The sequence below is a fragment of the Pogonomyrmex barbatus genome, unplaced genomic scaffold (genome assembly GCF_055798465.1).
Source record: "Pogonomyrmex barbatus isolate J1 unplaced genomic scaffold, ASM5579846v1 scaffold19, whole genome shotgun sequence".
Lineage (NCBI taxonomy): Eukaryota > Metazoa > Arthropoda > Insecta > Hymenoptera > Formicidae > Pogonomyrmex > Pogonomyrmex barbatus.
This window is the reverse complement of record NW_028297115.1, coordinates 4,463,770-4,491,272: the sequence shown is the minus strand read 5'-3', so window position 1 is coordinate 4,491,272 and position 27,503 is coordinate 4,463,770. Positions and strand designations below refer to the sequence as shown.

General features: G+C 33.1%; 1 protein-coding gene and 1 pseudogene across 2 annotated transcripts; both read left to right on the top strand.

The window, feature by feature from the left end:
* Positions 1 to 11: 11 nt before the first annotated feature.
* LOC105432753 (uncharacterized) lies at positions 12 to 27,503 on the top strand. Its single transcript, XM_089075771.1, is given in 7 exon segments — positions 12 to 155; positions 651 to 768; positions 25,793 to 25,898; positions 25,901 to 26,004; positions 26,252 to 26,296; positions 26,299 to 26,457; positions 26,724 to 27,503. Coding segments are annotated over 7 exon segments (771 nt in total). The 5' UTR covers positions 12 to 102; the 3' UTR covers positions 26,910 to 27,503.
* LOC148936950 (uncharacterized) lies at positions 4,349 to 13,329 on the top strand (annotated as a pseudogene). Its single transcript, XR_016138945.1, has 6 exons — positions 4,349 to 4,366; positions 6,615 to 6,993; positions 11,008 to 11,067; positions 11,398 to 11,922; positions 12,018 to 12,128; positions 12,229 to 13,329. The product of XR_016138945.1 is annotated as an uncharacterized LOC148936950 (transcript).

Genomic DNA, 27,503 nt, shown 5'->3' with positions numbered 1-27,503 from the left:
CTCGGTCATATTATCGTAAGGAATATAATTGATTTCAACTGATTTGAATTGATCCATTGCTACAGATTTGCATCGCGATAGATTTCACTCCGAAATATTACGATGAATGTGACTAGCAGATTGTGTCAACTGAAACAAATATTGCAAAGCTGCAGGTATGTCATGTTTATGCACGAAACATGAAATCAATGATTGTTATAAAAGATTGATTGAAAAACAAAACGTTGTTGTTTATTTTTTGCTGACAATTGCGCAATATTTCTAAACTTCGACTATTAATAGCTACTTTTTGAAAACGTTAGGTGATTGAATAGTTTGGACAGTTTAAATCTCAAAATTAAATATTTTCTATTCAAGTATGTCAAACAATTTGAACTCACTTCAGATTAATGTGATATACGCGTGAAAGAAAAAAATGATTCGTAAAAATCTACTCTTATTTCCAACATGTATATTAATATTCTTTATCATCTAAATTATATGAATTTTAAATATAATTGAGATTACAGATTGATTAAACTCAAATACTATTGAAGTTTGTCCAAATTATTCAAACTTGGTCGATTTTTTGATTCAAAACTATTCAAATAGATTGAATATAAAATATATTCAAATTTTTCAACATTTAAATACATCTACAATTATTGCAGGAATTTACATGTCACATATATAACAAAAAATGCTGCATATGAGGGTCCTGGTAAAACCACTGTCACATTTATCAGCAAAGAGATTGGTTCTCGACTCTTAATATCTCGTTGTGATGAGGTAAGCTCTGTTTTAGATTCCCAAATAGCCAGTGCTATTGAAAAGAGTTTATACAAAATATTCATCACAAATTTTGTCAGCAGAAAGACTATAGATTTGATACCAAAGTAAAATTTGTCAACAAAATATCGCAGATAAAGATAAAATGAAGAATCAAGAGTGCTTGCGATATAACAGTTTGACACACAAGTTCAAAAAATTAAATAACTGTGCAACTATTGAACAAGCGCATTCGCACTTATTATTTGTATATATTTCTAATATGAATCTAAAAATTCATTTGCAAACAAGAATTAAGCCATCACTTGATTGTTACGTTTCTTAAGGCCCCTGACTACTCAGCGAAGAACTTTGCGTTGACATACTCGCGGTGAAAAATAGAAGCTCCTACATCCTTGTTCATCTTATTCTTATTCATCTTCATACAAGTGACATGTGGACAATGAAATTTTTTATAACGACTATTTTCGTTATTGTGTGCTTAATCTTGCAGATATGACTTGTTTCGTATTTATCAGAGTCGTAAAAAAGGTGCTGGGCGGCAGCTAAAATTATCGTTAGACATTATATGTGAAAGCATTTTTTTCACTTCTTTCAACAGCTGTCAAATCGTGTGTTTCCTGCCTGAACAAGTTTTATTTCACGTGCCTTTTACAGCTATTTATTGACTATCAGGAAGGGAAAGAATAGCAGTCGCCCATTTTCACAAGTGTCTTAAAGCCAGTGTTATTTTAGTCAAATATCTCTTTATTTGCAAAATTACCGTCATAAATTTTATTGTGCCATTTCTTGCCTATGATGTCACGATTCCAATATGGCCACAGTGACTAGTCAAGACTCTTAAATAGATTGGCAGTTGGAAATTGAATCAAATCTGTTGAATGCACAGATTTCATTTCTGTTAGATTATGTCTGTCAGATTATGTCGACAAAATAAGTTTGATGCAAACTTGATTAATTTGCCAACAAATTTTTACTAGCTTGTATTTACAAAAATTAATTAAGAAAAACTTATAATTATAAAAATTTTTATTTATTATTAATTCTACAATTAAAATTTTATTTTAAATGCGAAAATCCTATCTGGCTTTTATGCCCCTTTCTTGTTCCGGTTTTAGAAGCTATTAGAAGCCTTTATTTTGATTATTATTTGAAGGCAACAGAGCTCTTCTATTATTCAAATTATCAGTAGGATACAACTAAATAATATGCTGAGAGTTTCTTAATAGTATTATATTGCAGGAGAAGAATTTTATAAATTGATTACATTGACAGGACAAAGTGAAGTATACAACATGAACGTTTTTAAAAAAACAAAAATAGATTAATCGTAATCAAACATTCGAGAAATTATTACGATGTTTTAACAAAATCTTATTCTGCTTTATATTTGTGATATTAACTTAAAACAAATGTACTTTTCATATACAGGCGGTTATTACAAAAATTCCTCCTCCTTAATGACCGCCAATCAATGTTATTTATCAATGTTATTTAGATAATCCAATCCGGTTTAAAAAAATACTTGAATTTTGATGCTCCTAGCGGCTTAGTTAAAATATCTGCTAACAATTCTGCCATTGGACAGTATTGCAATTCTGTTTCATATCGTTGACACAACTCCTTAATAAAATGCTGTTTTGTATTAATATGTTTTACACGTCCATTTGTTCTTTCTACTTTAACAAAATTCATGCAACTTTGATTATCTTCATTTATAATGATTGGTTCCTTTAATGCTTCTAAATCTAAATCTTCAAATAAATGTCGCAGCCAGATTGCTTCTTGATAAGTTGCAGCTAAAACATTATATTGATCGCTTCCATCATTGATAATGATACACATGTTTGTCTTTTACTCATTCAGATCCACTTTCATAGAAAAAAATATATTCAGTAGTCGAACGTGTATTATAATCTCCTCCCCAATCTGAATCTGAATATCCTTTTAATGTCCAACCATCTCAGGTTCAAATTTTAGTTTGAAATCTTTCGTCTCTTTTAAATAACGAACAATACGTTTAGCTGCCTTCCAATCTTCATTGGCGCACTAACTTTTCTTCCTAATATCCCAAAACTAACCGCAATATGTGATCGGGCAACCACTAAATAGAGTAATGCACCCACTAGACTTCGATAACGTTTTATTCTGAAAAAGTTTGTTTCCTTCATTTATCCCAGTATAACAAAGATCTATTGGAATTTTTGTAGGATTAGCATCTTTCATCCCAAATCTGCCTGTTATATGTATATTTTCATTATAATTTGTCAAACACATATTATAACAACCATTCTCATATTGTACTTCATATCCTAAAAAATGTTTTATGAAACTTAGACATGTTATCTTAAAACTCTTCATTCTTTGAAAAACTCCATCGATTTCTGATTCTTTTATACTACTTATTAGCATATCATCAGCATAAATTAGAAAATAAACTACCTTCTTGCTGTCTGTTGTCTTGACACTGTTGTATGTACAAACAACAAGAATCCGAATTGCATTGTTTAAAATCAAGATCTAAGAGTATAGTGTGCAATGCCTGATTCCAGCATCTAGCCGATTGCTTCAATCTATAAATACTTTTCTTTAATCTACATACAAACTCCTCCTTTTACAGCTCCTCCTGTGAAACCAGGCGGTTGATGCATATACATTTCTTCAATTACTTCATTGAAATAAGCAATTTTAACATTTATATGTTTTAACATCAAATCTTTCTTATTTGCAACTGCCAAGAAAGCTCATACTGTCCTTTGTCGAGCAACAGGAGCATAAACTTCTCCGTAGTCTGTTCTATAGTCTGTTGATTATAATCCTGTACTACTAGTCTTGCTTTGTATTTAACTATTTCTTCTTTTTCATTTCGCTTCAACTTAAAAATCCATTTCAACACAGTTCTTTCCAACAGGTAATTGTGTTAGTTCCCAGTTGTTTTATTTTCTTTATGTGATTTTAGTTCATCCTCTATTGCATGCCATTTAAGATTCTTCATTGCAACTTTGTAGTCATTGCAACTCAGTTGGTTCTTCTTCATATTGCACATCGATTACAAAATCCCAAAGGCGTTTAGGCAAAGTCTCTCTGTTTCGACGATTTTCACGATTTAAATTCGACGCTGATTCTTCTAGTGCTTCCTGAAAATCTTCCTGTAAAATACTATTTGATTCTTGAGAAACATAATTATCCATATCTTGTTGTTTTTCTTCAGAATTTATTTGCATATTGTCTTCAGTCGATTTTATTTTTAAAAAATCTACTTTATTTTCTTCTGTCTGTTGTTTTTCTTTCATCTATTTTTCTTGATTATCATTCATTTTTGTCAATCGCTCAGAATTATTATCTAGTTCAATAAAACGAGCATCACGACTAATCATTATTTTATCTGTTAACGATTTAAGAAACGATACCCTTTATGTTCATTTGAATATTCTACAAAAACCAGTTTTTGTGCTTTAGTATCAAATTTTGATCGCTTTATTTCTGGCAGAAGAACATATGTTTTGCATCCAAAAACTTTAAATCTTTCATAATTTGGCTTTCGATCAGTCCATAATTCATGTGCGATCAACAGCACGAGATGGCAAACAATTTGCAAGTATGTTGCTGTCAAAATAGCCTTACCCCAATATTTCTTTGGTAAGTTAGCATCTAATAACATACAAGTTACCATTTTAGTCAAACTCCGATTCTTTCTCTCTGCCACTCCATTTTGTTGCGGAGTATAAGGTGTTGTATATTGCCTTTATTCCTTCAATCTAATAAAATTCATGCAGATCTTGATTAACATATTCCTTATCACTATCAGAACCTACTAAATTGTAATTAGTTTTCTATTAAAATAATTTTGTACCCATTGTACATATTGTTTTATTTTTCCAGCTGCATCAGAATTTTAACAAATACATTGCTGTAAAACGACTATAATCATCAATCATAGTTATAAAATATTTATTACCTTCAGGCGTTATAGTTTGCATGGATCCACAAGATCAGTATGTATTAATTCTAAAGGTCGTTTAGTCTTCCTTTTAGCAAACTTTGGAAAGGATGTGCGCGTAAGCTTATTTTTAAGACAACATTCACAAACAATACGAGCTCCACAATCACTAATATTAAAATCTTTTGCCAAATTTTTAAATATTGTCCGCATAATCTCTGGATCCCGATGACCTAATCTCCGATGCCAAATGTTGACATCGCTTGTGATAACCGACGGCTTTGAAAGATTGATTTGATAACTTCAATTTATACAAATTATTAATTTTATCACCAACAGCAACTACTTCACTATTTTTATTTTGGATCTTGTAGTCTGTCTCTCCAAAAATCACAGCAAATCTATTAATTGCCGTTCTACTTATCGAAATAAACCCTCCTTTAAAATCAGGCACATACAATACTTCTTTTAAAGTTATTTTTATTGATTTACAAAGTCATTTATTCCAACAATTATTCCATCTCCAAAGCCTGTTACTTTTGTTCATTTGCTTTGTTCACTTGCTCCGCCAAAGATACATCTCCAGTATTTTCTGTGAATGTGGAAAAGAAACTTTTATCATTTGTCATATGACATGTTGCTCCACTGTTAATGATTCATTCACCATTTATTTCAGCCATAAAATAAATAGTTTTATCCAAAACTTGTATATGTTTCTTCAGCATCCTTATTATCACGTTTCTTGCTAAAGAAGCTTTCCTTTTTCTTGGCTAAAAATTTCCGACAATTCTTTTGGAAATGTCGGAATCCTGGCTTTTTACAGAAAAAAAACAAGTCTTTTCTGTCTTATAAATCTTCATCTCTGACTTCATAGCTTTTTCAACTTCCATATCATCACTCTTCGCAACTCGTTTTGAATGTTGATCCATTAATTTCGATTTTAATTCAAGCGAAATCTTTATTCGGCCGATTTTTTAGGACTTGTATGAGACTCTCATAAAAATTTGATAAACTAGCTAAAATCATCGCTACCTTAAAAGGCTCATCCAAATCTTGTTCTGCATCACCAAGCTGATCAAAAAGATCTTCAATTTCAATAATGTGTTTGTCCATATTACCTTTTTCTCCTAGCTCCATTCGGCACATCTTTTTTAGCAGTAATACTCTTTTAGAAACCATCACCTTCTCATGATATATTTAAGAGCTGACCATGTTTCACATGCCATTATAATTAAAGGCAACTGATTTACCTTTAGAAACAAACCAATCATGGAGCGCGTCTTTCGATCAGTTTTCTTTCAAACAGCATATTCTGGATTGCTTTTTTCCGGCTTTGGTTTCACAAGTATAGCTCATAGATCTTCTCTTTTAAGAAGCATCTGCATTAACTGTTTCCATGTTTGTCAATTTGTATTATTCAACTTTGGAAAAGAAATTCGTAAACCATCTTGATAAATTATATTCGGCAATATAAAAAATATTTTTCTTTTATTTGCTAAACTCTGGGCTTATAATCTAAAGGCAACAGAGCTCTTCTATTATTCAAATTATCAGTAGGATACAACTAAATAATATGCTGAAAGTTTCTTAATAATATTATATTGCAGGAGAATTTTATAAATTGATTATAGAACAAAGTGAAGTTTATAACATGAACGTTTTTAAAAAAAGACAAAAATAGATTAATCATAATCAAACATTCGAGAAATTATTACGATGTTTTAACAAATCTTATTCTGCTTTATATTCATAATGTTAACTTAAAACAAATCTACTTTTCATGTACAAGCGGTCATTACTAAAAATTCTTCAACATTGTTTTATTTATTCTATTTATATGGAGAAACCAAGATTTTATTTTAAGGCAAAATATATCATCTTTAGATTATGATTTCTTATTTTTCAGATCGGTTTTACATTAAACACTGGTACAAAAGTGATAGGACCAATGGTAATCTTTCCCAGACATGCCATCTGCTGGAATATTGAATCCAGCAAGCACATAAATGATGCATCGCTTTCATTATTCACTATCCTCGAGCCAAAACCTGATCTTTTAATTATAGGCTTAGACGACCAATACGATTTCTTTTATATTAAAAATCTCCGAGAGTGCGTGAAGAAGCTCGGTATTACTGCAGAAATAATTTCCGTGTACAATGCATGTACGGTGTTCAATTTTGTTAATGAGGAAGGCAGATATGTCATTGCGGCATTGATACCGCAAAAAACATCTAAACAAAAATTGAGACTACCGAAACATGAACAGATGATTGATTCTGACAGTGCTGCAAATAACAAAACAGATAATAGAAAAATAGAAAATATAAAATGATGGAATATGTATATATGTATGTATATATGATTTGTGAGAAGATTGTGTATTGAGAAAACTACAATAAGTTTGCTTGTATAAATCATGTATAGAATTATAATAAAATTCTAAATTTATTTAATTGTTCAAAATAAAATATTGAAACTTAAAAAAAAATATGTATATAATAAAATAATTAAGACTCCTGACTACTCAACTAAAAACTCCGTGTGATAGTGACGAGATAGCGTCGCGATAAAAATGAGGAGCTCATTCACCCTTATTAGAGACCCTGACTGCGTTCCGTAACTCACTACCAGTACTGGCAGTACTGTAATGCCGTTCCGAAAGTCATTCCAGTATGCGATAGCACTACGATAGAATAATGACGTCATAAATTTTGTCATCACTTCCTGCTGCGACTATTGTAGCTAAAAAGACGCAGCAGTCACAGTACAAAATGGCGACATTCGAGAAAGAAGAATTAACTCTACTCAATGCAGAAATAAATATTCAATATAAAATAATAATAAAGAAGACGCACAAAAAGCATTGCGAGATAAAAATAAAGTTTGATATTATTGTAGCGAATTCGATCATTCACGCTACACCAAGTTTATATAAACATTATTATATATGAAATTATTGCTCTAATTGCTTTTCAGGAGAGAGATCTATCTGATTTTTCATCCCTTTCTAAGATTGGCCCTATTAATTCCAATATAAAAAAAATATATTCTAATGTAATCTAAAATAAATATATTTTAGTAAAATTACAGAAACAGTTTATCGTATCTACAAAGAACAAAAGATTATAAAAATATATCGAAAGTGAGTTTTAAATTCTTTGTTTGTATATCGGGATACTACATCTTCTATAACGTATTTTAGGTATAGAATTTGATTTATTTTTCTTAATATTAACATTTCCTCCATTGTATCAGAGTCACTATCAGATTCACCGCTATTTGATTCCATTATATGTGCAATATTATTAATTATAAAAATTTTTTCCATTTTCTTATATTATTATATGTAGGCATATTTTTAGTATTGACGTCGATTCTTCGAAAAGTATCATGTTATAATTGAAAATATCGTGAGATTTCAAAGGAATAACGATCGATTTGTCGTGATTGGTTCGGAAATGTACAGGGTATTGCCTCAACATATTAGGCAGTATGTCGAATGATGATTTTGCAGGGGCAGGTGCGGTTTAATAGGTAATAACAGCATATACATATACTATTATATTTTACCGAGCGAGTGGATCGCCTTTATATCAATACAGTTTGCATCGTTTCAATTATGATAGACTTGAATAATAATTGCTGTGATTATTATAAGAGAAGCCGAAACGACAATTAAAGAAAAAATTGAAACAGCAAGTCGCAATATAACACCTGTTATGCTAAGTACATAACACTTGCTATGCGACATAGTTTCATGAGTCGCATTGTGAAGAGCTTGGAGGATATTTTGAACTTGAATTTTTTATGAAATATTTTTAACGTTTTCAATATTTTCAAAATTTTCAATATTTTTAATGTTTTTAACGTTTTTAATATTTTCAAAGTTTTCAATGTTTTTAATGTTTTATCATGTTTATTTTTTTCATCACGTTAACTTTAAATTCAATCATGTTAACTTAAATCATATTATACATCACTTAAAATTCAATTTTTCATCTTTAATTGTCGTTTCGATTCCTCTTATAATAATCACAGCAATTATTATCCAAATCATAATTGGAACGATGCAAATTTTATTGACATAAAGACACGCGATCCATTCGTTCGGTAAATTATGATGATACATGTATATGTTGTCATTATCTATTGAACCGCGCCTGCTCCTGCAAAATCTGTCACGCATTCTGCCTAATATGTTGATGCAATACCCTGTATATACACAATAATTATCCGCATACCTCTGCGAGCGGGATATATAAGCACACGAAATTCGCGAGCGAACGCTCTCTCTCACGGTCAGTCTTCGTCTAGCAATCCATATCGAGAATCGAAGAATCGAATAAAGCGACCAGTGACAGTGATAGTAAGAGTAAAATTATAGTAATAAACGGTAAAATATTAAAACGGTCTCGCTTTCCCGCGCGAATAGCGATCAGTCGGTTACCAGATGAGGAAGCGAAGACATTGGAGACAGAATTTTTAGTGTTAAAATTAGATCGGAGGCGAAATTATGATATAACATTAATTTATTAGGCAACAACGAACGAAATAACAATAAATCGGATGGAAACATTTTCATGATGCACAGTTTCAGGCTGCACAGTTGTTTGAAAGGAATGTGAATCGAATTGGCCGTGAACGGGCGAGTCAGCGATCGGCGCGTGTTTACGCGTTTTTGTATATTTGAGGTATCGCTTCGGCAGTCGGCGCGATACTGATATCGCTGCGTAATTCGGTGATGCGGGGCACACGAGATGTACGCCGATATCGCACGTGTACTTGTGGACCTTTAAACGGGATGATTTAGATCGCGTACGCGTGTCTATGATCGCGGGCGTTTGATTTTGTCGCGAGAGTGGAATTTTCGCGAAAGGATGCTATGACCACTCAAGTCGAAGAACGGGTGTATCCGTTCTCTGCCGAATGTATTCGACTGGCGGAGGGTATGCCCTTCGCCTTGACAGAGGATGCCAAGTGAACTCGGCCAGCGGGGGAGAACCCCAGATCTAGCGGAAGGTTTCGGTGTGCTTGCCGAGCGTACTCGGCTGACCGGGGTGTACCCCGGTGCTTAGAATCGGTTGGATGTGCGGTTGTATCAGGGGGCACCGGAATTCTCGGAATTATTAAAACATCTTAATACACAGCAAATATGTGGCATTGCAAAATCCAAATCTACGATAAGAATTATATTATTAATAAAATGGATATCTCCAATTTTCATACTAGATATTTTTAATTATAAAACATTTACGTTTATTAATTTAAAGTTTATTTATAACTACATATATTGCTTTCTTTTATAATTGTAAAGGTGATGATAAATAGATATGATAAATTATGTAAAGATAAATTAACTTATGTATAATGTACAACTATAACGTATAATGTACAACTATAGATTTGTTCGTGTTGCACGCATTTTTTGTACTTTTGCATTAAGTGTACACTAACTTTTTGTTACCGGACATGATGTAACCGCTGTTTGTTTTGCCAGTGCAGTTACATTTCTTGCAACACTTTTTGTACTTGATCTTAAGAAGAAGTAAAAAGTGCAAAAATGGTTGAAGACTGAAAAGAATAACGCGCGCCAATTTGCGCGCGAGTACACGTGCTCTCGCGCTGCCATCGAATCGCAGCGGCAGATTCGAAGTCAGAAAGCCAATTAGCGCTTGACAGCAGGTATTGTCTTCTTGACTTATAAACAATAACAATTATTTAATTTAACGAAAATTATAATTCTAGATTCTTTTCCTGACGCAAGTTCCGGAGTCGTTGCGAAAGGAACAATCTAGAACTTTTGCAGTATAAAAAGAATGCCGAGACAGCCCGCAGCGTCTGTCTGAGCTTATCAACAAAGCAGAATCAGTGCCGGCATTAGTCAAAATTCGTAGAATTGCTTGCTCTCAAAAGTATTAAATCGCAGTGTTTTACGAGGTTGCTTGCCTTGTAAAGAATTATCATTACTTGCGCAAAATCGTTCGTCGCGATCGCTTCGTGTTTGCAAATTTAAATAGTGTAATTAGTTCCATGTACATTATGTTTTTTTCTTGTAAACCGTATTAAGTGTATAAATTAAGTAATAAATTATTGACTTGCGTACAATTCAGTGAGTGTTTCTTTCGTGCGAATTTTTTACTTCATCGCGAAATTCAAACTAGTTATTTAACGAATAAATATATACACATTCTTTTATACGTAACTTTTTATAACGTTTGTTTTCAGAATTATTATATATTTATAAAAAAGTAATATTAAAATGGCAGCAGATTGTGCAATTACGTGACTTTTTACAGTTAAACACTTTGGAAAAATAAAAGTGAATTCAAATGGATGCGTAAATTGCATAATTGAAGGTATTACAAGTATTTTTAATAAATTATTTATATAACTTTGTTATATAACTTTGCTGTACAGAATGTCAAATTTAACTTAGTTCTCTTCTGCTTTTATATATCTTTAAAAATTAATAAGTTATTTTGAGTCTAGTTAAATAAAACATCTTATATAAAGTGATATTCTTAAATTATGACCCATATTCTCTCAGAGCATATAGAAATGTTAGCGTACTTTTTCATCGTTCAATCATTATCATTCAATAGATGTAAAACAAGGATAAAATGACAAAAAAGCGCGCTAATATTTTTATAAGCGAGTAAATATATCTTTTAACATTTTTTACTTAGATGGAAAACAGTTAAAATTTCCGAAGAGAGATTCCGAAAAGAATTTTTCTTTGGATACTTTAATCTTTATTCTTGATGGAACTCAAATTTGTGTAGACCTTTCTAAAACAAAAAGAGAAATATGTAATAATACACAAAATCAAAATGATGAAAATATTCAAAATGATCAAAATGATGAAAATGATCGTAATGATCAAAATTATCAAAATGATCAAAATGATGAGAATGATCAGAATAATCAAAATAAAACTATTACAAATACAATTTCATCGTGGTTTTGGAACGTTGCATCAACAAAATTGTTGTTACACTTATAAATCTAAAAAAAACCTTGTAAATACAAGGAAAATAAAAGCTTATAAAATTTTATGGAAACAAATTGCACAAGAAATGGGTCATACTAATTTATCCTGTAACCCCGTTACAAATGAAAAATAAAATTAAGTCGTTGGAACGTTCATACAAAAATATGATTAGTAATAATAAAATGACCGGTAGAGCAAGAAAGACTTGTAAATATGAAACGTAAGTACTTATAAAAGTAAATAATATTATATATTATAAAAGAATAAATTTATATATAATATTACGAATGATACTAATATTCTCTTTAATTACAGTGAGTTAAGAGATTTATTAGGAGAAAAACATAGCATTCAACCACTTGCTGTATTAGGAAGAAACGGTTTAGTACTTAGAGAACTGGATTTCAATAAAGAAAATAATGCTGCGTAAATATAATATAGAATATACAAACTGTGCATATATATATAGTTAAATTTATTTATAATACTGTCATTTTTTACATAAATTATATATCATTTTTTACAGAATGAATAACGTAATTGACAATGAAGACTTTGAAAACAATCCTGGTCCATCAAATATTCTTGCACCTGTTGAAAATGTACCAACTGTAAAAACAAATAAACTACAAATTAATAAAAATAGAATACGACAAAATACAACGAGTTCATATATAAATAAATGTCAAGCTGTTTTAGATATATATATTTCTGAAAGAAGTAATGAAAGACTGTTGTCTTTCATTACTTCTTTTTACGGTTTAACATAATGAAAGCATATAAATGCAGATTCTAGAAGAATTTAAAAATATTAAGAAAATTCAAGAAGATTTTGTCCACTCTGTAAAGAAACAATGGGCCATGCTAAAAGAGATGAAAACATTAAAATTCTTAGAGAAAGTACAAAAAGTATCGAACAAATTGCTACATTTTCATACAGTACAGATGTTTAATTTATATATGTTTATCCATTAACGCAAAAAATATGGAGATCGTTTATTTCTGTATTTCTATATATTTTTAATATTTTTTTGTTTTATTTCTATATTTTATTAAATATCTTGTTGCTTGTCGTATTTTATTTAGTTTCTAAGTGTAAAGTCTGAGTTAATATATGTAATATTAAAGGAATATGTTTAGTTATGTTGTGTTGTAGCTCGAATTGGGTTACAAAATTGTATTTAGGGAAAGTCGGATTCGCCGAGCCTTAGGAGTTAGAACTCCGAACAGGATCATAGATGGAAGGTTCTTCTGGTCAAATATTATTACTCACTTTTGTTAAGTAGCTGATTTATTGGTACGACTTCTTGACAATGTTTCGTGTGAATTTCGCTATTATTGATAACGATTGGCTGTGACGAAGTACAACTGTCCTGTTACGTATTGTGATTGCCCCCTCTTGGTGATTTAGCGATCGTTTTTATAGTATTCGAGTAGTGTCGCGTTTCGTCGCGTTATAATTCTAAAACGGACCATATATGGTCAAATCGGCACGCTTTTGCAAATTCTTCGTTCGCGCTCTGCTTTGGAATTTGCAGACTTGCTTTTGCATGCTTGCATTTCCGGCCAGCGTTTCCGTAGCATCGGCTATTTCGAGATTCGAGAATAATTGTGAGGATAAGAAATAATGAAGATATATATATATAAAATTAATATATATATATATATATATATATATATATATATATATATATCCTCACAATTATTCTCGAATCTCGAAATAGCCGATGCTACGGAAACGCTGGCCGGAAATGCAAGCATGCAAAAGCAAGTCTACAAATTCCAAAGCAGAGCGCGAACGAAGAATTTGCGAAAGCGTGCCGATTTGACCATATATATATATATATATATAATATGTAAGAAGTAATTCGGGCTACAACAGTTGATTTTTAATAATTAACTTTAATCTCTAAAAAATATTTATAATATTTTGAAGTTTTTAAATATTAAGTTTTTTTATTTTTAATATAATATAATACAAATATTTTAATATTTTTTTGTTTAGAAAGTTTATTTGTTACTAAAAAAATACTTGTCAAAAGTAGTTTGTATTATTAAATCTAATATATATCTAATATATATGACAAGTGCTATCATTTCTATTAAGTTCTTATTAAGTTTAAGTAAAAATAAAGCAATACTTTCAATTAAAAGACTTTTTTAAAGAGAGATTTATCCTTCATAAGAAAAATGTTTGTAATACACTAGTCAGTTATGTTATGACTTTCAACACTTTTATGATGAATATGTATAAAACATATTTTTTATAATATAAAATAAATAAATTTATGAAAAATAATAAAATAGTTTTATTTCAAAGATATTACATGCTAATATACAAATAAATATATAATACGAAATATAAAATTATAGTAATAAAATAATGATAAAAAATATAGTAATAAAATAAAAGTATTTTCATTATAATTTCTCTGTTTGACATATAAAACATTTATATATTTTGAGCAATTAATTGACGACGTAATTCATCTCGTAAAATGCGGCCACATTCATTCCCAGGGATAATTTCATCACTATTATTTCTAATAATAATAATCTCTAAATATCTCTAATTATTAGTAATCTAATAATAATTTCTAATAATAATCTCGGCTTCTGGATCAGGATAATCATCTTCATGCGGAGGTTCTAATAATTCTATTTCACCTGCGCTTGCTAAATTATGTAAAACACAACAAGCATGTATTAGGTGTACAAAAAAGTTCTGAGCTTTTTTTTTGTAAAATTCAATTTTTATTCAAAAATAAACAAAAAAATATTAATCAGCGAAATATTCCCCGTTTGCATCAACGATTTTTTGCCATCTTTCGGGTAGCTTGCGAATTCCTTGACGATAGAAGCTCACCGGCTTCGAAGCGATAAAGTCATCAATGCATTTTCGTATCTCTTCAAATCTCACGAAATGTGTATCAGCCAAATGATGCTGCAGCGACCAGAATAGGTAGTAATCGGAAAGCGCCATGTCTGGGCTATACGCCGCGTGCGGGAGAAGTTCCCAGCCTAATGCAAAGATCCTGAGTTACTTTCGCAACATGTGGTCGAGCATTCTCATGAAGCTTGATCACTTTACGACGTCTTTGGCCAGTAAATGGCCTCTTTTCTTCTAATGCATCGCTCAAATTGGTCAATTGTTATTGGTAGCCGTGATCTGCCGTGATTGTTTCACCCGGTTGTAACAACTCATAATACAATACATCTTTCCAATCCCACCAGATACAGAGCAAAACCTTCTTGGCGTGGATATTGGGCTTTGGCGTCGATGTCGAAGGTTAACCAGGGTCAACCCATGATTTTCTACGTTTCGGGTTATCATAAAGAATCCACTTTTCATCGCCTGTAATGATTTTGTGCAGAAAATCTTTTTTTCGGAACTTTAAAAGCAAAGTGAGTGCAGTGTCATGCCGACGATTTTTGTTGTCTTCGGACAATTCATGCGGAACCTATCTGTCTTCCTTCTGAACCTTTCCCATCGTATGTAAACGTACGGAAATGGTTTGCTGCGTAACGCCAAACTATTCTGCAAGCTCCTTTTCAGTTTGTGCAGAGTTTATATCCAGCAGTGCTTGCAATTCGTCCGTTTCAATCTTTTGAGGGTGTCCAGCACGCGGTTCATCTTCAAGACTGAAATTTCCTTGGCGAAATTTTTGATACCATCTTTTACATGTAGTATGACTTACAGCGTTCTCTCCATATGCAGCACAAATCATTGCAGTGGCTTCAGCAGCATTTTTCTTCAGATGAAACGCGAAGTGGATGGAAAATCGAATATGCTCTTTTGTTATTGCCATCGTGAACACTACTGATTTTTGAGGTTATGTGCATCAAACGCCAAACCATATGGCATTTTAGAAGGTCAAATGTCAACGCTTTAAAACCGTAAACGGGCGGGAAGATATATAAAATTTAAATTGTTATTTCGGTTGTATGAAATCTAAAGCTCAGAACTTTTTTGTACAATATTATTGCACTAATATTATTTGCACTATACGTACAATGTTTCGAAGTTTAAAATATAATTGTCTAAATCATTGTTTCAAAATGCCGAAAGCATTTTTAACTACACGACATGAACTTAATTAATTATTAAAATGTCTCTGCGCTCGTGTTAGATGTCCATTATCTCTATATGGAAACCATTAAGTATTCCAACAAGGATAACTGTCTCCAACTATATAAGAGCCTCCTAAAATATTTTAAAATATTTTATTTACATAAGTATTTTTATATAATTTTTTAATGTAATTTCATATAAAATAAATAAAAATTAAAATACTTAAATATTTAATAAATTATTAAGTACTATTAAGTACTAAAATAATTATATATAACAATATTGTAAATATTACTAATTTAAACAAATATCCTGAAGATATTCGTATAAATGAGATTTCCGAAAAACCCTTGCATCGTGTACAGATCCGGGATATCCAATGAACACATCTAAAAATTTCATTTTGTGGTCCACTACACCTTACATATGAATTGAAAAATATTATTTCTTATTAATGTATGAATCTTGATCTTTGATTTATCGATTGTTGATTTATCGATTCGGATGTGCGTGCCATCCACAGCACCTACACACAAATTTAATTTTAAGTTTGGCATACATATGTAATTTATACATGACGTTTGCACAAAAAAGTTATATAAAACACAAAAGTAAATTATACCAATAATTCGAGGAAACTGTTTTTCTCTAAGAAAATATGCCATTGTTTCTTCTTTTTCTTTTTATTATAATGTAGGAAATCTTATAATATGTGGAGTAAGCTGCATTAAAAAGTTTGTTATCCTTATTAAAAGTTCATACAGTGTACTAATTGTAATATCAAATCGATCTACTACGTTAGGATATCCTACTTTCGATCAAGATACACACACAAGTAAGTTAAAATATGTTTTTCTGGTGAAATTGGTGCATATCCTGCTTATTCTGCAATATATATTGAACGGATTTAAATAAATATAATTACCATGTAAATAATTTAAGAACTTAATTTAAATTACAATCTGTATTTTATTTATTATAAAAATAATTAATAATACATTTTATATTTACTATAAATAATAAAATACCTTGTAAAGACGTAAAAATTGGAGATATTGTAAAACGGGAGATTATAAACAATTGCACGAGATAAACGAAAATGCATTACAAAATCTTTTTCAATATAATTTCGGACTACAGTTTCTATGTAATTATGTATTATGTATTAATGTTAACTTTATTACGATGAACACGTTGTATTAATGCTAATCGTAAGAATTGTAGCATTTCATCATCTAAAAATTATAAAGAAGACAGAAATTATAATTATAATCGTCAATTTAATAAATATATTAATATATTAATATATATTTAGTATATTTATTAATAATAAGTAAATACTTTATTATTTAGCAAGTAGAGCAATGTATGTATATATATTACTAATTTTTACATACCGTCGATCATATATCCATTATTTCTTCCAGCTCTAATATTTCAGCAATATTTTCTCTGATATTTCCATGCGCCATTTTAATAGTTTATGCACTTTGACGTTTGAGCTATTCGTACAAATAACTAAATAAATTAGTAATAAATTAGTAATAAAGTGTACTAATAAATAAATTAGTACACTTTTCATATTACTAGTAAACTCACTAGAATTCAAGTGCGAAAAGTGTATGCAACACGGACAAACCTTAAGACTTAGATTACTTCTGTGAATCCATGCATTTTTTGTGTGAGATGTTTAATAAATTATTTTATCAGTCTGCCGTCCTGGTATAGGGTCTGCCACCCTGGCCTATTGCGCGTCGTTTAGTAAAAGGGAAAAGAAAAAAAATTCAGGACATGCAATGCGTTGTGTGTAGTAGAGAATATATCCCTCTTATTTGCAATGCGTGCGGCGGTCGTACCATCTGGCGGCGCAACGGCTGGCGACTAGGGTGATGTCCAGGTGGCCGTCTACGGTCATCTGGACCAAAGAGTATCATTCCTGTACTCCTTCGCACGGGTATGTGTCCAGGAGAGGTCTTAGGCGCCCTCTCCATTCGTCCTTGAGGAGCGTTACCTCCGCGACCCTCTGCGGGTATGAATTTGTATCGGGTCGTCGCCATCCTGCCTCGTCGTGACTAATGAGTACTGTATTTCTTCTTTACTAATTCTAATTTTATACTATTTTTATTACTAATGCTTTTGCTTTTCGCGGGTAATTATTCGCGGTCGTTTCCTTAGCTTTCGATGAATAGTTTGAGTCAGTTTGCGTGCATCGTTACGATTTTTCGTTTTTGTTTAATTTTATAATTAACATCTGAGATTTTCTCAATTATTTATGGGCCTATCCATGGTGCTTCCAATTTCTTCGATCGTCTTCTGCTTCATCGTGCAGGAGGATCTTATCTCTTACTTTGAAGGTTTTAGTGTTCGTATTCTTATCGGCATAGTTTTTTGCCTTTTGTTTTGTCTCGCGGATATGTTCTTTCGCTAATTTTTGTGTGACTCGGAGTCGGTCTCTTAATTCTTGCGCATAGTTGTCATACATGTAGTATGGTTTAGGCGGCGTTGTCAGGGCCGTAGGCAGAATTGCTTGGTGCCTGTACAATTCGAACGGTGTATAACCCGTTGCTGTATGCGGTATTGTACGTGAACATCGCGTATGGGATCCATTCATCCCATTAGTTTGATCTTCGTTATATAGTGTCTTAAATATTCAGTCAAAGTCCTCTCCAGGGCCTCGTTGCTTTCAGGATAATACGCGGTCGTTTGGATTTTTATTATTTTTAGAAGGGTGCATACATCCCTGAACATCTCACTGACATCTCACTGACGAAGTTCGTTCCTTGATCTGTCAGTACTTTTTCCGGTATTCCGAATTCGCATATTATTTTCGTAGTGAATTCTTTGGCAATTGTGCTTGCTTCCTGATCAGTATCGTTTTACTGAATTTTGTTAAGTCATCCTGAAATGTTAATAGATATTTATTTCCTTTCATGGTGACCGTGAATGGTTCCACAATATCTAGAGCGCATTTTTCAAACGATTTTTCCGCCGTGTCGCTCAATATCAGAGGCATTTTAGTTTTCCTGCTCAGTTTGTTTTTCTGGCAATATTCGCACTTGGCGATGTATTCTTCCATGTCTCTTGTTAATCCGTGCCAGTTGTGTGTTAATCGTATCTAGTTTACTGTGCGTGTTACCCCTTGATGTCCTCCGAAGGGGACATTATGATATTATTTGCTCTTTTTCCTCTTTGTTATATTCACGCTCTTCCTTGTTGCATTCGACGTTATTTATTTATGTGTCGGGCGCGATCGGATTTCTGCTGAGCCCGTCAACATTTGTGTTGCCTTTGCCGGTCTTATGTATCACCTCATAGTCGTACTCTTCTAATTTGAGTCTCCATCTCTGATTAATCGCAAGCCAGGATCTGTTATACTAAATAGCCAGATCAATGGCTTATAATTTGTAACTATTTGAAATTTCGTTCCGGAAGTGTTTGACGGCCCATACTATGGCTAGCAATTCTTTCTCTGTTGTGTTATAGTTCTGTTTCGCTTTATTCTGCTCGCGTAAACAATTGGTCGGTCTTGGCCTACTGGTCCTTGCGACAATACCGCTCCGATGGCATAACCGGATGCGTCTGTCGTTAATATAAATTGTTTAGTAAAATCAGGGTAAGCTAGAACTGGCGCGGTCGTTAGCCTCTCTTTTAACGTTTCGAATGCGTTTTGTTGCTCTGCCGTTCAAGTGAATTTTTTTGTTAATTTTGTCAGTGACTTCGCTATCTTCGAAAAATTCTCGATGAATTCTCTTCTATAATAATCGGCTAATCCTATGAAGGATTGCACGTTTTTTATCTTTTTGGGTACTGGAAAGTTCGTTATGGCCGTTATTTTTGATGGATCCGGAATTATACCATTTTCGGAAATAATGTGACCTAGATATGTCACCTCTTTTCTTAAGAGCATTTATTCGGTTGTAGTTTCTTAATTTTTTGAATACTTCAATTAGTCTTTTGTTATGTTCTTTTAAATTTGGTTCATATATTATGATGTCATCCAGATAGACTTTCGAGGCCTTGTAATCCGGTTAGCATGGAATTCATAAGTCTCTGGAATGTTGCAGGTGCATTTTTTAGTTCAAAGGACATTCTATTAAACTCGTAATGTCCATAGGTTGTGGAAAACGTTTTTTTTTGTGTTCCTCATGCATGGAAATTTGATGATATTCTGATGCTAAATCCAACGTTGTAAAATATTTCGCGTTTCCTAGTTGGTCTAATATGTCAGTGATGTTTGGGAGCGGGAAAGAGTTGTTAAACCAATTGTTAAATCGTTTCCGAGAATCTATAACTATTCGTAATTTTCGTTCTCCAGAAGCGTCTAATTTCTTCGGTACTACTAGTAAGGGCGCGTTCCAATGACTCGTGCTGGGGCGGATTATCTCGTCCTCCAGCATTTTCGCTATCTGCTTATTTATTTCTGCCTTGTGCTTCTCCGGCAATTTATACGGTCGGACATTCACCGGCACACTATCTGTCCGTGTATTAATTTCGTGTGCTATGGCGTTAGTGTGCGATAAGCAGTCGTTTTCTAGATGGAAAATATCACAAAAATCTTTGCAAATCTGGTGTAAGGCTTTCCTTTCCTCGTCATTTAAATGCTCTGTTCGCAATTGTTTGCACAATTTCTCTTGAAGAGTCTGAATGAGTTCGCCGCTCGCGTGGTTACTTGACACCTCCACGGTATGCATGTGTGTGGCGTCTCTTTATTTCATCCACCGTGATGAGAGGCGTTGTTATCTCTACGGATTCTTCCGTAGTATTTATTACACTTATTGGGAACACATTTTCTTCTGAAAATCAAACAATTTTCTATGAACACTCCGAGTTTAGTTTCGACTGCGTTTACTATTCCGATGCGTTTACTATTTCGATCGGTTACTGCCTGGATTATTGTTTCGCTGCGAGGTGTTAGCACGGTTTTCTTATACGGGTAAAGTTTAAAACGTTGCCAATACGGATTTTGTTTTTTGCCGTGGCATTTTGCTTGCTGCTTGTTTAAAAAAATCTAGTCCCAATATTCCCTTATAGTTCATAGTTTATGGGGAAGTCATCTCTCACCACATACATAATATGTCGTAGCTCTCGGTCTCTTAGCGTTATCATTGCTCTTATCTTTCCGAGTGTATGTATCTTGTGGCCCGTAACTCCGGTTAGAGCTAATCGCTTTTCGCGCATTAGTGTGTTTCCTTTCAAATCCTTTCCTACTTTTATTAAGGTTATTAAGATGGCGCCTGTAACTAGAAGGAAATTCATTTTTCCTTTTTTCGTCTCTCGAATCGGTAAGATAATCAATTCTAACGTGGCATTTGTGTGGGGCGTATTCACCTGTGTCACTTGATGCTCGCGGTATGGCTCGCGTTATTTTTGTTCTCGGTTTCTCTTCTTCTTTGTCATCGCCGCTGCTGGTGAACAACAGTTCATCGCTTTCTTTCGCTGCTTATTCTTTTTCATTATTATGGCAATATTTATTTGTCGCCCTTTTCCGTTATCCTGTCTCGTTCGTCTTGGCTGTTCTTTTCTCGGGCGTCCGTTCAATGACCAATACTCGTCGCGCTTATGCCTTTTTGCAATACGAACAGTATTTCTCGATATTATTTATGTTTGCTGGTAATTCGGCTCGCGGTAGCGAATATCTGGTCATGTACCGGCTCGACAATCACGCGCCAGATGATCTAATCTACCGCATTTGTGACACTCTAATTTTTAATTGCGGTTTTTATTCTGTTCCTGATTGCCTCTTGCTTTCTCGTTATTATAAACTTTGGTATTGGTTGCCTTTTAATTTTTCTTCGGCTGTAACACCTAGGATCGCGGCTGTTAAATTCGTATAATTCCTGGAACGTACTATTGTTTGTGTTTCTTCACGTAATCCTAATTGGAAATTCTCTAATGCTAATTCCTGAATCGTATCTAGAATTGCCTTCCGTTGCTCAGTGGTGTGTTCGCGACCTTCTACCATAGACTGATAGAGTTCCATCGCTAGTTTGTCTATGCAGAGTCCGTATTCTCGCGTGCTTTCTCCGACTTTGGCGAATCATGTTAAATTCTCGCTGAATGTATGTGGTACTACGCTTTGCCAAATAACACATCTCGATTTCTTGTTTCAATTGCGCGAACGTGCATATATCTCTCATTTGAAAGTCGTGCATAGCCTTTTCTGTTAGCTTCGTGCATAGAATCGCTTTCAATAATGATTTTTCGTCGGCAGAATTTATTTCGCTCATCATATAAGTACTTGCGTTTAAAAATTTTTGAACTTGATTCCGCGACGATCCATCCTGGGATTATATCGCGCCTTTCTTTTAGTTTCATAAACGTATTCACGGGGTCTCGCAAATTTCGGACATCGTCTATTGTACGCCTGTATGTCATTTCTATCGATTTGTCATTTTCTATATTCCGATTGTAATTTGTGACTTCTAATTAGCTTATGCGGCTCTGTAACGTTCGCATGCCTTCTAATAATTCGGCCAACATTATTATATTTCGCGTCGCGCGAAGCTTTTGCCAGATCGGGTTTCCAATGCGGCTGATTTAAAGTAGTTCTCATTCTTTTTACTTCATCTTCCAATTTTCTACTTGTCGCTCTTCCGCGATTAATTTTAACGGCGTGCCTGGGAACTGATTTGCTATTTCTTCCGGGTGCGTTTCGTGGAACGGTATGGAATTCGGTTGGATTAAATATGCTACTATTGTAAGACGTTGGCGAAAATTCTCCGCGACTGGGATTACTTGCGTTCGTAATGTCACTATTGTCAGATCTTGCATCTGTCGATCGTAGTAGAACGTCGTTGTGTCTCTCGTTATTCGCTAGTATACTATTATCTATGTCACTAAGCGAAAATACGCGTTCAATTACAATATTCGGATGTAACTTGACTCATTAGACTATCATCTGAATAATTATTTAAATCACGGCGCGCGTTATTGCGCGGATCGCGAAAATTTTCCGTCGGCTCAATGCTCGAAGGAACTGAGCATGGCTGGCTGACTCGCGGTGTAGTCGCGAAACACGACGTGTTTCTTTCGACGGGAGTTTGATTAACTTCCTTATCCAACATCTAATCGCTTTTCTTAATATCTATTGCGCTCGCCTTAATTTTCTATAACTCACATTACGGTCGCAATTCGCATGTTGATGACGTAGCGCTGGCTCGCTGTTGCGGTTGGATGCTGCTTCTCCGGCTCGCTGATATGCTTAGCGTTGTCGCTTTACCGGATGTCTTTCTTTGCGGGGTCAGCTCCTCTTCTTTCAGCCTTCTTGAATTTGGTTGTTTGCCTTTTCTAGATCACTGGGTGCTGCTGCTGCTCCGAAACGATCCCACTGCTGCCACTAGTTTATGTTGTGCGGGTCGTTTCGGGGAAAAATCGACCAGGGAGTCAGCTGAGGATTTTCGGCGTAAAGCACGACACTCTTCGTTTTTTTAATAAAACTTTATTAAACAGTATTGTACAGTTCTTGCACAAAATTTTAACGAGTCCCACTCCTAGCACAGGAGAAAACATCTCCTGTTTTCCTGTTCCAGGCGGTCGGTCCTTGCAGCGTAGTCAAAATGCTCGCGTTCGCGATATATTTCTGAGTCGCACAGTAGTAAAGACCGCGCGACCCGTTTTAGTAATTGAATAACTTGCAAGGATATAAGATATAAATAGAGTGGTTACGAAATAAATACGATTACAATTTAGCAATTGCTATCGGTGACAAAAGTGATAATAGTCGGATAGTGAAGTATCGCTTGTTTGCCGTAATCCGCTTCATCAGCGATGGGCGTGATTGCGCTCTTGGTGCTCGCGACATCTATCTTCGAGTGTTCGTCTGTAAGTTATGTCTAACGGTCCGTCACGGCGTTGCGTCATTCTGTGTCATTCTGTGTGTTTCATAGGGTAGTTATGCGAATCGGTTTTCGTTATAATCGAAAACCGTAACTTCTAGTCGACCCATTCGATCTTGTAGCGCGCGAATCTCTTCTAATAACGCGTTTAATATTGATTCTTTCGCTGTTCGGTTCTGATTGCGACCCTTCTACCCATCTACCCTTCTGCGCCAGGGGCCTGCCGAAGCTCTGTTTTATCTCCGCATCTACTTCTGTGCAGGTTATTTCTTGTTTCCCATTTTCCTTGCCACGAGGTATACATAATTGTTGTTCCGCCATGTTTCTAGGTTCGGGGTTACGCGATGCAATGTAATATTTTTCGAATCAAAAACGCTATCGTAAGATGTTAACGAGAACTCTTTCCGCTATGAATTTTGGCTCTCGTTTCTTTCAGAACATGTCGTTTTGGGAAGCAGTCTGTGTTCGTTTTCTAGGTCTGGTATTAGGCTCTTGTCTACGTCATTGAATGGAAATACTCGCCTAATAACTGTATGTGGGTGGAGTCACCGGCTCAGGTGAGCTTTCACTCGAATATCGTGCTTCTAAATTTCGGCGCACGCTATATCGCGGATATCGCGTACAGCTTCTTGGACTATATGCATGGGAGGTGACAAGACTGCATACTCTTCGTGTTCGCTTGCCGTGTAACCACGATGTATTTCTAATAGGTCGGCTTGTATTTATCTCGCCATCTGACATCAATGCTATCGCCGCTAGCTTCATGTTGCTTCGCTATCGCGTGTTGTTGTAAGTCGGTGCCTTCTCCGGTGTCGCTGATATGCGCTCGCTGGCTGTCTACCGGGTGTTCTTGTCGACTGGTGTCGATGTACGCTGGCTCGCTGCTCTGTTGCCGCTAATAGCTGCTGGGTTGTTCTAAGTCGGCACAGCTATAATTTCATACTCTTCTGGTTGTAAGCTTATTATTTTCTGACAGGGCTTCCTTCGTCTACCTGTTTTCCACAATCTTGATTCGAGAAAGTTTCTCTTCTGCAGTCTTGGGACTAGTACTGCAGGTCTTATGAAAGTTGCCAGAAAAATTTTTTCTCTTTCTGCCCATGTTGTCTGTTAGGGCTTGCCCTGTCGATTTCTACTAGCACGGTTAGCGATTATCCTCTCAGATAAATGAATCTTGGGGATGTCGACTATCCCACCGCTGCCATAAAAATGTTGTAGCCCAGATGGATTACAAGATTTAGGGTGTAAGACACGCGATGTTTATGAATTAAAAAAAAATAATTTTTATTTTACTTATGTCTTACAATAATTTTACAATAGTTCTTATAGTATAATATTGAATATGCTATCTTAGAGAATTATGAACCGCACTGACAGCATAATGACTGACTTTTCCGGGTCTTTCGTATTCTTATATAGGGCTTGAAAACAATAGAAAGTACAAAGTCGAAATAGAAAGTCTAAGGGTTAGAGAGATAAGAGATAGAAATCTTAGGTGTCCAAACTTTACATTAGGTTTAAGAATTTAGGGAGATAAAAGTCTTAGGTGTCCAAACCTTACAAGGGAAAACCGGGTTCGCCGAGCCTTAGGAATTAGAACTCCGAGCAGGATCGTTGGTGGAAGGTTCTTCTGGTCAAATGTTATTACTCACTTTTAATAAATAGCTGATTTATTGGTAAGGCTTCTTGACAATGTTTCGAGTGAATCTCGCTATTACTGATAACGACTGGCCGTTACAAAGTATGATTGCCCTGTTATGTATTGTGACTGCCCCTTCTCGGCGATTTAGCAACCGTTTTTATAGTATTTTATAGTAGTGTCGCGTTTGATCACGTTACAACTCTAAATTGGACCTTATATGGTCAAAACAGCATGCAAACTTTGTTCGCGCTCTGCTTTGAAATTTGCAGACTTGTTTTTGCATACTTGCATTTCCGGCCGATGTTTCCTTAGCTCTGTTCGATTGCTATACTGAGATTGCTATACCGAGAATTATTATGAAGAAAATAATATCGTAATATTCAAGCTACAACATCATCAACAAAAGCTATTTGATTAATAAATAAATTGTTTTTATTTCATATAATAAAACTAAACTTTACTCAAATATGAATTTTTTGATTGACTATAATTATTTATTTGTATTTATTAATTATATTTTTGTTTAAATATTATTTTATTACAGATAAATAACTTGGATAAAAGGAAAAGAGATGCAAATATCACAAATGGGCAAAGGACTTTATTAATAGAACATATTAATAAACATCCAAAATTAGTACAAGCGAAATTTCCTCATCATTTACATTAAAAAAGTCCATTAAATTATGGGAAGAAATCATCGAAAATTTAAATGCAATAAATGGACCTAAGAAAGATTGGAAAAGTTGACGTAAGGTATAGTTTGAAATAAAAATTGTATATTTAGTAATTTATTTTTTAAAATAAATGTTTTTATTTAAAAAAATTTTTTAAATTTAAAAACTTTATTATATACAAAATTTTACATTATGGAAAATAAGAAATCTTTTAATTTGCTTTTTTTTTTAATTGAATCATAATTTGCAAATTACACATTTCAAATATTTAATTTTATAAATGAGTGTTTTAATATCTAGTGTTTATATTGAAAAAATTTGTTTAGTGCTGGCACGATTTGCGATCACGGAGCAAAGGAAAGTATGAAACAGTATAAAACAGTTTATGACAGCAACAGGAGGCGGTGAAAAAAGTATAACAATATTAACACTGCAAGAAGAACAAATTCTTAATTTAATGTTTTCAACTAGTAGTTTTGAAGGATATCCTGACATAGAAGAAATCACTGTAAATTTATTGGAAGATTCAGATGTAAGATAATATTAATAATTATAATAAAAATTATAATTATAATAAAAAATATAATATTTCTTTATTTATATTTAGTATTACATAATAAAATGTATGAAAAGAAATTTATTTATTAAAGTTCATACTGTATTTTCTTGATAAAAAATTAAAAATTGTACACATATGCATATTTATATGTATTATTATTTATATGTAGTATATGTAGTATTTATATGTATTATTTGTTTTTATTTATTTATGTCTGTATTTTATATAATATTTTGCAGGATATAGACTTAATAGGCGTTGAATATTTAGAAGAAGATACAGAAAACGTAAAAGTTACTATGGATTTAACTACTGAAGATTGCATTTTGCCATCACGGAAAAGAACATTTATAAAAACTGAAAATAATTTTCCAATCTTATCAAATAAAAAAAAGCTAATAACAGAATATTTAATGACGATATAGATATAGATGTAGACGATATAGATGTCAAATCGCTTTTTACAAGCAGAATAAATGAAAAATCAATTGAAGATATAGAAAATATAACAAATAATATAACAAATTCTTGCATACAAAACTTAACAAAAAAACAAATAAATAAGAAAGCATTTGGAACACAAACAGTTGCAACGAAAAAAATATAAATATAGAACAATCAACAAAATTAAAAGATATTTACAAAAAAACCTATAAAGTAAAAAAAGTTATTAATAAAGCTAGATTAGAATATTTAAAAAGATCCGTCAAAGCAAATGAAAAAATAGCCAACATTTTTGAAACGTGGAAATTTTAACATCTAAATTCTAATTTCAAACTTTTTAATACACATAATATATTATGTTTATGTCATAATATATTATGAAATAACTAAATTTATTTTTGTTGTAATTTAAGAAAAATAATTCTCTATTATTCGTTGTTGTATAACTTTTTCAATCTTTCTTAGCTCTGTATATGGCATTTAAATTTTCGGTGATTTCTTTTTATAATTTAATGGAATTTTTTAGTATAAATGAGATAAATTTCGCTTATACTAATTCTTGTTTATTAATGTTC